This window comes from Suricata suricatta, chromosome 4, assembly GCF_006229205.1.
Source record: "Suricata suricatta isolate VVHF042 chromosome 4, meerkat_22Aug2017_6uvM2_HiC, whole genome shotgun sequence".
NCBI lineage: Eukaryota > Metazoa > Chordata > Mammalia > Carnivora > Herpestidae > Suricata > Suricata suricatta.
In genome coordinates this window covers 145,619,020-145,631,381 of record NC_043703.1, presented here as the reverse complement: position 1 = coordinate 145,631,381, position 12,362 = coordinate 145,619,020, and the positions used below count along the sequence as shown (strand labels likewise).

The 12,362-nt window shown below is 37.4% G+C and overlaps 1 protein-coding gene across 3 annotated transcripts in view; it reads right to left on the bottom strand.

The window, feature by feature from the left end:
- ASXL2 (ASXL transcriptional regulator 2) overlaps positions 1-12,362 on the bottom strand; it is a 127,898-nt gene that overhangs the window by 47,166 nt on the left and 68,370 nt on the right. For 2 of the 3 annotated variants that reach the window (XM_029938156.1, XM_029938157.1), the window contains exons 4-5: positions 6,261-6,369; positions 2,712-2,862 (exon numbers count right to left, since the gene is read on the bottom strand). In XM_029938156.1, the coding sequence (XP_029794016.1) occupies positions 2,712-2,862; positions 6,261-6,369 (260 nt within the window). Of the gene's footprint in view, positions 1-2,711; positions 2,863-6,260; positions 6,370-12,362 lie in introns of those variants that run through there. The other variant, XM_029938159.1, reaches the window with a different exon arrangement.

The following is a 12,362-nucleotide window of genomic DNA, read 5'->3' as shown; positions in this document are numbered from 1 at the left end:
AACAAAACTTCTATCAGAAGATAAAAATAATACTTCTATATTTGCTTCATGCTGCAATATTTATATTTTATTTTGGGGAAAAGGCAGAGACTTTGCTTAGCTACAATCCTACAAAAAAAGCAACAAAAAAGTTGACTTTAATCATGTTTTTCTGGATTTATTCTACCTTACCTTGGCGTGGAATTCCATAAAGCTCTTCTCTGAACATTGTTTCCTGTCTGACAATTAGGAACCAAAACTACAAACTTCTAAGTTCATCCACTTTACGTGGAAATCAATAAACTAGTGTTAATATTGGGCTGAATTTCAAAGTTCTGTTCTCTGTCCCTATTTGGCTGAAAGGTATACCTATTATCAAGAAAGATTCTATCGATTTTCAACTAGAAGTATCAGTTTTGCTGTCAGAGCTCTTTATTTTTGTACATAAAAGGAAGTGGGTTTTGATACTATCTCAGTGTTCTTCCTGTCTTACGATGCATTTGAAATAAAGTGATGTCAGATTGGGTTTTTACTCAGCCCTAAATAAGAAAATGGAATAGGCACAATTATCCTGCTTTACCTTTATTAAGAACTGTAACTGACTCAGAACAGCTCTGCGGCATGCTCCCACTAGCACTGCTAACTACAAGTTCTCCACTTTCATTTGCACTGGACGACAAAAACATCCCCCCATTATATAATGTATACTTAAAAGTGTACCTCTCTGTGCCATATGCCATATGTATGACTCATGAATGAGAGAAGCACAGTCTATGAGAAACGAAATCATTCTTCATGACTGGTAGCTCAGCGAAGGGTAAACATGCCACATGATGTCATGTGCCCCTCTTATCTTTAGCTTCCAAACACCAGCTAGCCCATTCTACTCTTGGTTCACTGGACTACTTATAATGAGAAAAGAGCTTCATGGAACATCTCATCTTAATGTAAACTGAGGATAAATATTCAATACTGTGATAATTTCTAGAAAATGAATGAATACAAAGGCAGTTCAATAACAGTTTATCTAGATCACAATTCTGAATTTGCTACTACTTTCCTGCTAAATGTCTTCTATTATTATGCCAGTTATAGCACAAGGCTATGCTATTTTAAATCTATTAACCTGTTAACAATGGAATTCTACTGCTATTTCTTAGACCTGCCTTTATCACAATATATTCATCTTAATTTCTTAGAGATAGGCTTTACCAAACATGGAACAGCCACTACTCACAACAGCCACTGCAGCATATGTGTCTATTGAAATTCACTACTTTGCTATTGATTTCTCTGTTTCCAGCCACATCTAGAAACTATGAATCTTGTTAACTACTTCTCTTGCTTAATGAATTGGCTTGGTTCCTAATCTTAGATCAACAATTTCCAAACTTAAAAGTTTAAACTGAGGACAAGCAGGAGATACAGACCCCTTAACACTTGTGGTCCACCCTTCTAAAAAAAAAAAGGATCCTTAGTGGAATGTAAGGCCCTGGACCACATCTCTTTTCACTATTGACAGGGTTTACTTTAAAAAAAAATATTTTATATATATACATACACACACACACACACACACACACACACACACACACACACATATAAAATGTCAAGAATAATGAGTACAGGTACTAGCTTTCTCTTGACTTTATTCCACTTGTTCCTAGTATCTGAGGTCTAGGTCGCTCTCTAAAGTGGTTGTGATCTAAAGCTAAAACCCTCTGATTACAAAATGTGCCCAAACTGCATATGTGGTAGCTTTCCCAGAGGACATGAATGATGCCACCCATTACCTCAGTTCTCTCCAGGAGAAGCACATGCATGAATGCAGGGATGGTAATGAATCAGACCATTTTTCTGATACAGTTCCACATCAATGGTTCCAAAGCACCTAAAATTACTGAATCAAGTATTCCCACAAATAAAACTCTAGCTCCTAGATCCAAAGAGAGCTCACCTATAACACAAACCTAAGAGGATATTCAAGCTAGGGAAACTTTTGGATGTCTATTTTGTTCTGGACTATTACTATATCAAGGTGAAAACACTTTTCCCTCTTTAAGAAGACTCTGACAAGAAGCTATGGATAATCAGCAACAACGGGTAATAAAATGCATCCTTAAGTGGAAAATCCATCTCAGAGAAATTGTAGCAACAAAGACATTATTCCCTAAAAAGAGTTTTTTGGGTAAGGCATAAAGCAGACACCAAGCAGGGGAGAGCAAAGGCCATCACTCTAAATTTAGTTTTTGCTAGCAGAAATGAAAAGCATTCTTATCCTCGTAAGCATATAGCTGATAGAGCACTAAGTACTCAAATTTTAGAAGAGACAATTAAAGAGGCGAATAAAATAAGAACATTCTTTAAAAAAAAAGAAAAAAAGGCTATGGATGACCAAGAACTGAAAATAAATCAGGTAAAACCTAGAGCTATGTTGTCCAACTGATAGCCACTAGCCACATGTGGCTATTTAAGTTAAAGAAGAACAAAAAATTCAGTTCCCAAACTGCTATATTTGAAGTGCTCAACAGACACATGTAGCTACTGACTATGTTGGGTTGGACCTAATAGACACAGAACATTTCCATCACTGCAAGAAATTCTACTGGATAGTACGGATCTAAAGGGAAAGGGAAGGAGATGGACTGTCCTGGGGTCTGAAAAAAGAGAAGCTAACAAGGGCATGTGTGCTAGAGCATTCAGTACTTGATTGAGAGATCAGGTGGATTTACCTTTCCTTTTCCACCTGCTCTTTTTTCCCTCCTTGTTGCTGCCACCATCACTGCTGCTGCTGCTGTTCTCAGAACTCTGGGAATCTGACTGACCATCACTGCTTTCTTCTGAACCTTCTGATAGCTCTTTCACCCCATCCGGCACATCTTTCTGAAAATGTAGGCATCCAATTAGGATTAATCATTACCATTTCAGCAAATAGGAATTAAATTTCTGATATGCATTGTTTGCAACTTAACTGTGCTGATTAATTTTTAGTATTATAGGACTCAGTAGCAGAACCAGCAATATTTTCTGAATTCCTGTCATCTCTCTTCTTTGGGTCAATTTAGCTAATGTTTCCATCTACATCCAAAGATAAAAATTATACATGACAGTCATATGCAAGTACAACACACAGGCTCAAATTAGACAAAAACTGGGTATATATAAATCCAAGTAAATGAGAAAATGGTCAGAATAAAAGAACTATATAATAAAAATTTTATAAAAGGTAGATATACTCATCATCCACATATATATACACATTATTTGCATGTATGTACCATTATGTATTATGAATTCAGTTGAGTGTGGTTAGGAACAGATACTGTATTTTTTATTTTTTTTATTTTTTAGTAATCTCTTAACATGGGGCTCAAACTTATAACCCCAAGATCAAAAATCACATGCTCTACCGGTATGCACTACCAACTGAGCCAGCCAGGCACCCCAAAAGGAATAATTTTTTTTTAAAAAACTCATAGGAATCTTTGGTTTCTGAGATCGCTAATCAGAAAGGATAACGTGTGTCAGCATAGTATATGAGAGATATAACAGTACAGTTACAAGATCAAGAACTAGGAAATAAAAACTTTCTGGGTTTGAATTCTAGCTTTATCTTCTAATTATACAGCCTTGGTCAAAGTCTTAACCTTGTATGCCTCAGTTTACTTATCTATAACATGGGGATAACAGTACCTACCTTAAAAGATTATTCTGAAATTAAATGAGTTAAATGTAAAATGCTTAGAATAGCACCTGGCATATAGTAAGAACATAATAAATATTAACTACTATATATGCATATGGTATATAAAAATATACACATATAAATCAACTATTAATTAATGTTAATTCTAAGGTATGAAACTACGGATGGTTCTTTTTTCCTCTCAATATATTTTTTATTTTCCCACATAATTAATTTTTAGAATCAGATATAAAATAATTGACATGTAAGCCTCCTACCTACAACTGGCATTCAGAACATTATAGCCAAGATAATAACCTCCGACCTAGTAAGGAACTGATACTTCCCACTTATGTTTATAGCCTACGGTCATTTCTGAGTCATTTTTTTGTCATATACTTTCTTAGAATACGCACCCCATATTTTTGTATTCTTTCCTTCAAAATGCAGAACAACTTTTACAGTTAGTCCTGACACACAGGTTCAGCCAGTATTTTAAGTACAAATCTAACACTTCTTAAACTTGTGACCCTGTCATGATCAACTAGTCAACCATGCATGCCCTAAATCTCAAAATCATTTCACCTCATCATTACTGACTCCATTTAGTATACATTTTATTTCTCTAATGTCCCTTGCCTCTATTTCTTCTACCACTCTCATAGTTCAGGCCAATTATCTCTCGCAAACAATCCCTGCTTTACCCTTAAATCTATCCTACTTGAATTATCCTCCTAACACAGATATGATCATGCTATTTTCCTGAAAAACCTCTGCCATTTCCTCAGCTAGCTCTCTTTTTCCCTCTCAGACTGCTGCTAAGTGGGGTCTTCAAAAGCCTCCAAAGTTCGATCTTTTCTTAATGTTAACCCCAACCCCAACTCCTTACTACACTAGCCTACACACAGATTACTGCAACCAATTTACTCTATTTTCAAATCCATTCTGAATCCTTTGATCTGTGCCTTTGCTTAAGCTATTTCCTTATCCTTGGAAGGCCTCTCCTCCCATTACTTATCTACCAAAGTTCAACTCAAATCTTACAAGTTAAAAGAAAAACAAAAGCTTTCTAGATCCTTTTATTCAAGATTAATCTTTATTTCTCTACATGATCATGACGCCTTATAGTACAGTATTTTATATCACAGTATTTTGTCAGTATGCAATTATTTTAATAACTATGTGAGAGTCAAGAGATCAGAGCCCAGTTTCTTCTTTATCATCTCCACAGTGCTCAGCATAGAGTAAGCATTTTAATTAATGTTATTAACAATATGGAAGGTCTAGAACAACTAAAACTTAAAAAAGCAGAAAAAGCTCCCCGTGAGAGTAGAGCCCCCAATCACAGGAAGTTTAACAAAGTGTATAAAAAGGAGGTTTTAAAGGTAAATTAGAACTCTCTAATGTTAGTGTACTACACAAAACCACTGAACATAGTGATGCCTGCAGCTCGAAGCTAAAAACAAGGGACAGCATTCCACTACGCAAGGATAACAGCCAGTGTGTGCCAAACATTAATTCTCCTTCTGCTGATAATTTCCTGTGGCACACAACCCCTTCCCGAATTCATCTGGCAGAGGACGTACCCTCAGCCCGGAGTCCACTTCAGATCCTCTGTCCCCCGCCTCTCTACTCCTCCGTCGACCACACATTCTCAAAAATAAGTAAACATTAAAAAAAAACAAAAACAAAAAAAAAAACAGTGATCATGAACTTATGTGCTGCCAACTGGAAGCCTCAATGCGTTCACTCTTCAAGTATGACACGGGCCAAACCAAACCAATTAAGCCAAATCACAACTAACTGAAGGGCTCCCACTTCAGACCTAAGGCTCTTTTCTCTCCAGGTTTACAGCCTGCAGATTTGAGGTGGACAGTGAATTCATGTATAATAGGAGAGCGCCTGCCTGAAAATGAAGCCAAAAGAAAGAACAGAGACCATGCCTGATGACATCATTTGAGCTCCTGGATCTAGGCTGAGTGTCCTTAGAACTGACAGTTCTATAACAAACTCTCTGTTTTAATCAAACTCACGTGAATTGATTTTCCTGTTTGTCACTGAAGGAACCTCAGTGTCAGAACTAGAAATCAGCAAGACTATTAAAATAAAAAGAACAAAGCCTCAGTCAGGAATTCAGTGAGATCTGGGTCCATACTCCAGTTCTTATACTACCTGGCCAAAATGAAGCAGGAACTTTGGCTTTCTCCATTACAAAAGAAAAAGAGTTGCAGCTCTGAATTGGAATGGAGAATAAAATCACAAAGTAATATAAAGCATCAAGACTATACATTCCAAGCTAACACTCATTATTCAAATGTTGTGAGGCCCTTTATAAAATCACTGGAAGTCATTTTCAGTTCATCCTTTCAAGGTAGCATTATAATAAAGAATAAGAAATAAAATTACTTGTCTGATCCACTTACAGATGGCTACAGATTAGTAAAACAACTGTGCAGGATACAGAGTTGAACATATTACCTCTTCCTGAAAAGAAGCTCTTCAAGAATAGAATTCTGTCTCTGTGATGCAAATATCATTTAGATGTAGTCACTTCCTAATTTTACTTTTTAAATGACACCCTAACAAAAATATTTACCTTCAAAGTATATACGCCCATTCTACCTGGAACCTTATAGAAGATGCCCTCTTCACCTCGGGAGTTTGTGTGCAACATTGCATTCAGGCATGCAAGAGGGGAAGTCCCACTGCAAAGGAAAAATTAAAAAAAAAAAGAACAAGAGGAACACAATGATTAGTTTCTGTCTCTGAGTATCCTACATAACATTGACTTAAGATAAAACTAACTGATCAACATCAATTCACATAAACACATTTTATAAACTATAAAAAGTCTATCAATCTACAGAAAGAATGCCATGGAGATACAGATGTAAAATTCACCCCCATGTATCTAGAGAAAAACTAATTCTTTAATTTTCTTAATCCTGATCCAGTATCTAACATGCAAGAAAACATATAACTCACAGGAGTATTACAAATATATTTTGTAAATATTGTAATTTGTTTACTTACAATTTACACCTCAATAAAGCTGAAATAAAATTAAGGAAAAAAAGAGGGGAGCCTGGATGGCTCAGTTGGTTAAGGTCCAACTTTGGCTCAGGTCATGATCTCACGGTTCATGAGTTCAAGCCCCACACAGGGCTCTGTGTTGACAGTACAGCGTCTGGAGCCTGCTTCGGATTCTGTGTCTCCTTCTCTCTCTGCCCCTCCCCCACTCACACTCTGTCTCTCTCTTTCTCTCATATATAAACATTAAACATTTTTTAAGGAGATTCTCCTTCATTTAGCAGAAGCTTTCACAAGCTTTATATCTCCAGAAGTAAAACAAAGGAGTGGGGGGAACACAAATACAGATTCAAATAAACAATATCAATCTCCTTAATATATATTAATCTCGGTACACAAAGACTGAATCTAAGGTGTGAAAGAACACATTTCTATGGTCTCTATATTTATTTTTTTATATTTTGTTGATATAACTGACATATATTACTCATATTAGTTTCAAGTGTACAACATAATGATGCCATATATATATATGCCATACATATACATATATAATGCAATGGTCTTGTACTTAGATCTATCTGCCTCTTAAAGAGGTAAAGTAGGCTTTAGAATATTTATCTTCTACATGGCACATTGGTTAACGGTTGACTAATTTTTTTTAATGTTTTTTATTTATTTTTGAGAGACAGAGAGAGACAGCGCGAGCAGGGGAGGGTCAGAATGAGAGGGAGATACAGAATCTGAAGCACGTTCCAGGCTCTGAGCTATCTGTCAGCATAGAGCCCAACGCGGGGCTCGAACCCACGAACCGTGAGATCATGACCTGAGCCGAAGCCAGACACTCAACCCACTGAGCCACCCAGGTGCCCCTGTTTATTAATTTCAATATACATTTACCAAACCTCGAGAGTTTTAGGTATATAATAGATTATTTGTAAAAAATATAAATACAATACTTTCTGTTATCACATTTCATTTTTTTTTGTACTCATCTAATGCAACAAATACCAATATAAGAGAAAATATGTGGCATCCTTAATTAAAAAAAAATTTTTTCCTCCTGTAATACCTGAGTTTATAATATATACATTTCTAGCCATTTTCCCTCTTAATTCTCTGATACCACTCAAAAACCCAAATAAGCCTACCGAAGACAGTGCTAGGCATCTTGGGTACACCTAAAGAGTTGTCTGGGGTGGGGATAGCAGGACCCATGGGTCCATTGTCTTCCGGTGATTGTGAAAGTATTGGGGGTCAAAAACTGGAAAGAAGACAGAGGACAACCAAGAAAATTTTTTTAAAAAATCATTTTTCTGAAGGAAGTGTTGAGACTCTGCAGGTTGATTTTCATAGTTATGTTTCTATAATTTGGAATTTCCTTCTTAACAACAGACATACTGTAGGGCACCTGGGTGGCTCAGTTGGTTAAATATACAACTCTTGACCTCAGAGTCATGAGTACAAGTCCCACACTGGAGCCTACTTAAAACACACACACACACACACACACACTATAATTCTCATCAGAATTCCAAAGTTCATATATATAAGAAATTTCTGGGCAGGGCACCTGGGTGGCTCAGTCAGTTAAGTCTCCAACCATTGATTTTGGCTAAGGTATGATCTCACGGTTTGTGGGTTTAAGCCCCAAGTTGGGCTCTGCACTGACAGCCTGGAACCTGCTTAGGATTCTCTCTCACCCTTTCTAACCCTCCCCTACTCATGCTCATGCTCATGCTCTCTCTCACTCTCTCTCTCTCTCTAAAAATAAACTTAAAAGCATCTATCTGTTCCCTCTTCGGAGACAATACCTAAAATTTCCCCTGGAACATTATTCCTCTTCCACTCTCACACATGTGGTCGAGACTGATTTAATCCCATGTGCATCAGAGGTGTAAATTCAAGCTGTTAAACCATGCTTCCTGGTTGAAAAAGCCAGCCAGTGTTTCGGTGCGCACCCCATTCGCCACCCCCACAGTGACAGATTCAGGAACAGACACATGACTTAATCAGAGGCAATAACCCTAGGAGTTATTTACTTGGGCAATTAAGAAACGAAATTTCTTCTGCAGAGAAGCTTCAGAAAAAAATTCTTTCTCGTCCCCAAAGCTCTAAGAGGAAGTGATTCCTAAAATGTTCAATCATGTGACCAAGAGGAAAGTATCTGGATTGGGGGAAAACAACACACAAAACAATTATAAGAAAAATACAATACTCAAAAAGGCACTGAACTGAAAAAAGATAAAAAAAGGAAAACACCAATAATTTTAGCAATGTTACTTTTGCCATTCTATCAAGCCTTGCCTTAAGCCACTCCTACCTTTGGAACTGCTGAGGTTTTAAGTCAAAAGCAACCAAAAGAATTGTAAATAAAACAGTGTATGTAAAGTAGTGCTGGCATAGCCTGTTATTCCCCTGGGGAAAAGAACTCTCACAGTATATGCAAAGCATTTCAAATGGATGAAAGGCCAAACTGTACAAAGTAGAAGGTCATTAAAAGAAAAATAGTATGTCACCTGCAAGATAGATAAACCTTTCTAAATGAGAGAAAAATCTAGAACCACAAAAGAGAAACACTGACTAAATAAAAATAAAAATCTCTACGTAGGAATAAGATCAACCAAACTATAGAAAGTGTAAGAAGGTGAAAGTAACTGCAAAACAAATGGCAGACCAAACAATAAACAGTCCAACGAGAGCTGCTTTTAGGAAAACCCAAAAAACAATATAAAATGTGGATAAAGGAGGCGCCTGGGTGGCCCAGTCGGTTAGGCATCTAACTCGATCTCAGCTCAGGTTGTGATCTCAGTTTGTGGGTTCAAGCCCCGCATCGGACTCTATGCTGATAGCACGGAGCCTGATTGGGATTCTGTCTCTCTTTCTCTCTTTCTCTCTGCCCCTCCCCGGCTTGTGCGTGCTCGCTTGCTCACTCTCTCTCTAAATAAATAAATAAATAAATTTTAAAAAATTTTAAAGTGGATAAAGGATATGAATAAATAACCATAAAACATGCATGTAGATGGCCTATAGAACACAGGACAGGAAGCCCAAACTTCTTAGTGATTAAGGGGAAAAAAATTAAATCAAGATACCATTGGGGGCGCCTGGGTGGCTCAGTCGGTTAAGCCTCCGGCTTCGGCTCAGGTCAGATCTCACATTCGTGGGTTCGAGCCCCGCATCGGGCTCTGTGCTGACAGCTAGCTCAGAGCCTGGAGCCTGCTTCCGGTTCTGTGTCTCCCTCTCTCTCTGACCCTCCCCCTCTCATACTCTGTCTCTCTCTGTATCAAAAATAAATAAAACATTAAAAAAAAAAAAACCATTGATCAGACTGGAAATCAAATGAATCCACATCTTAGTTAACAGTACTGTCTGTGCTAACATCAATTTCCTGGTTTTGAGGTTGCACTATAGTTATAGGATGTTACCACTGGAGGAAGCTGGGTAAGGTATACATGGGATTACTTTTCCAGTTTCCTGTGACTCTATATAATTACTTTAAAATAGAAAACAAAAAAGTAAATGATTTGATAAAATCCACTGCTGGTAAGGTTATGGACAAATGAGTACTCTTAACAGATTGTTGGCAGAACTAAAAATTACCACCTTCCCCACCCCTTCTCAGTTCTGTCTTGGGGAAATAACATGAAAGTATCCATTGAAATGTAAAAAATTAGGGTCCACTGATCCAACAATCCCACTTCTATCTATCTTGCAAAAATAAGGCCAAAAAGAGTTACAACCATATATGGAAGGATCATATCCAGTATTGTTAAAAGTGACAACGCACTGAAAATGACTTCAAAGTCCATTAATAAGGAAACAGTTGGCCATATGTTAGTAAAATAACCAACAGGACGTGAATCAGTAACAACTATGGGCACCTGGCTGGCTCGGTCAGCAGAGCTTGTGCTCTTGATCTCAGTGTGGTGCGTTTGAGTCCCATGTTGGGTGTAGAGATTAGTTTAAAAAAATAAAATCTTTTAAAAAATTAAAGTATTTTAAGTCAGAGTAAGAAAAAAAATAATGTGATCTAGGATCTAGTATCTAGAACCTAAAACATAAAAACAGAAACAAAACAAAACAACCCAAACCCCAAGAAATGAAAGTAAATGACACACATCTGGTGAAAAGATGTGGTAAAAGTCATAAAAACACCATCATAATATTTTCCTTGCAAACCTGGGAATAATTTTCCTTTAAAGGAAATAAGAAGTTCTGAATAACCCACAAGATACACAAAACGCTATACTATTTAAAACAAAAATTTAGATTTGGTTGTAGGAAAATACACAAAGTCAGAAAATCCTGGCAGAGTTTATTTTTATGAATAATGAAGCAATGACAGAGAAGTATAACAGACTACACTTCCCATGGTGGTAGTAATAGATCTTCAAGAAAAATAATGCCAGAATTATGTAATTAAAGAACTGAATAACCCAAAGAAATAGGTACCATGTGAATGGGAGATAAAACCCTGGTACTCAGAAGATCAATACCAACGTAAAGTCAAGGTTAAGTACAGTATGAGGTTAAGTCCTGACACCTGAAGCAAGAACACCTCAAGAGATTACATAATTCATGAGACAAGGCAGCCTCTAATTTTTCTTAACCATGCTCAAGAAAGCAGAATTGGGGAGGAGAGAAAGGAACAAGTGCTATAATTTTATGCTCAATCTACCTCATGTAAAGGAAGATGTTCAAGACACAAGTCTCAAAAAAAGAGGCAACTTCAGTTATACTGCCAGTGGCCTTGTTTAGTTCCCTTTGCAGGAAAAGTTGTAACCCAGCAACAGTGAGTAGGGCTGAAAGACCTGAGGTTTGTAATTACGCTGTTCAGGTGAAGCATTAAAGACAGAAACTAATGAAAGGAAGCGTCACCATGTGGCAAAAAAGAGACATATATTCACACTCATCTGAATATAGATCTGCGAGTGGCCACGGGCAAGTCACTTTTAAATCCCCTTAGTCTTCATTTTTCCCTCTGCAAAATGGTGGTGATACCACCTACTTTGTAACCTGACTGCGCAGATTACAGGTAATATATATAAAGTGTGCGTCAGAGAAGAGATTCAGTCACTATGGTAATGACCGTAACAACTTGCTCCTCCACTCCAGTCTCCTAGTATTCCGGTATTCCATATCTCGAGGGACAGTAAATTCACCTTGACCGCTATCAATTCTCCAGTCCAAAGTCAGGGTAAACTTTTAAAAACAAATATGATGATGCCACCTTGTCTAGCTTTAAAATTCATCCATATCACAGTATCTTAGAATCAAGTCCAGAATTATTTTTAATATGCATTTTTTTGAGAGAATGCAAGCAGGGGAGGAGCAGAGACAAGGGGACAGAGAATCCTAAGCAGGTTCTGCGCTGACAGGCTGACAGCAGCAGGCCCAATGTGGGGCTTGAACTCACAAACTGCGAGATCATGACCTGAGCCAAACTCGGACAGACGCTCAACAGACTGAGCAACCCAGGTTATCTCTCAAGTCCAGAATTATTAGTGTGATCTGACAATGATCATTTTCCCCCACATCCTCTGCTCCAGCCTGCTCTAGCACAACCCAAATCTAATCAGGAAAAAACATCAGACATACCAAACTGAGGGACAGACTACAAAATAGCTGGCCTGAACTCTTAAAAAAAAAAATGCCAAGGTCATTA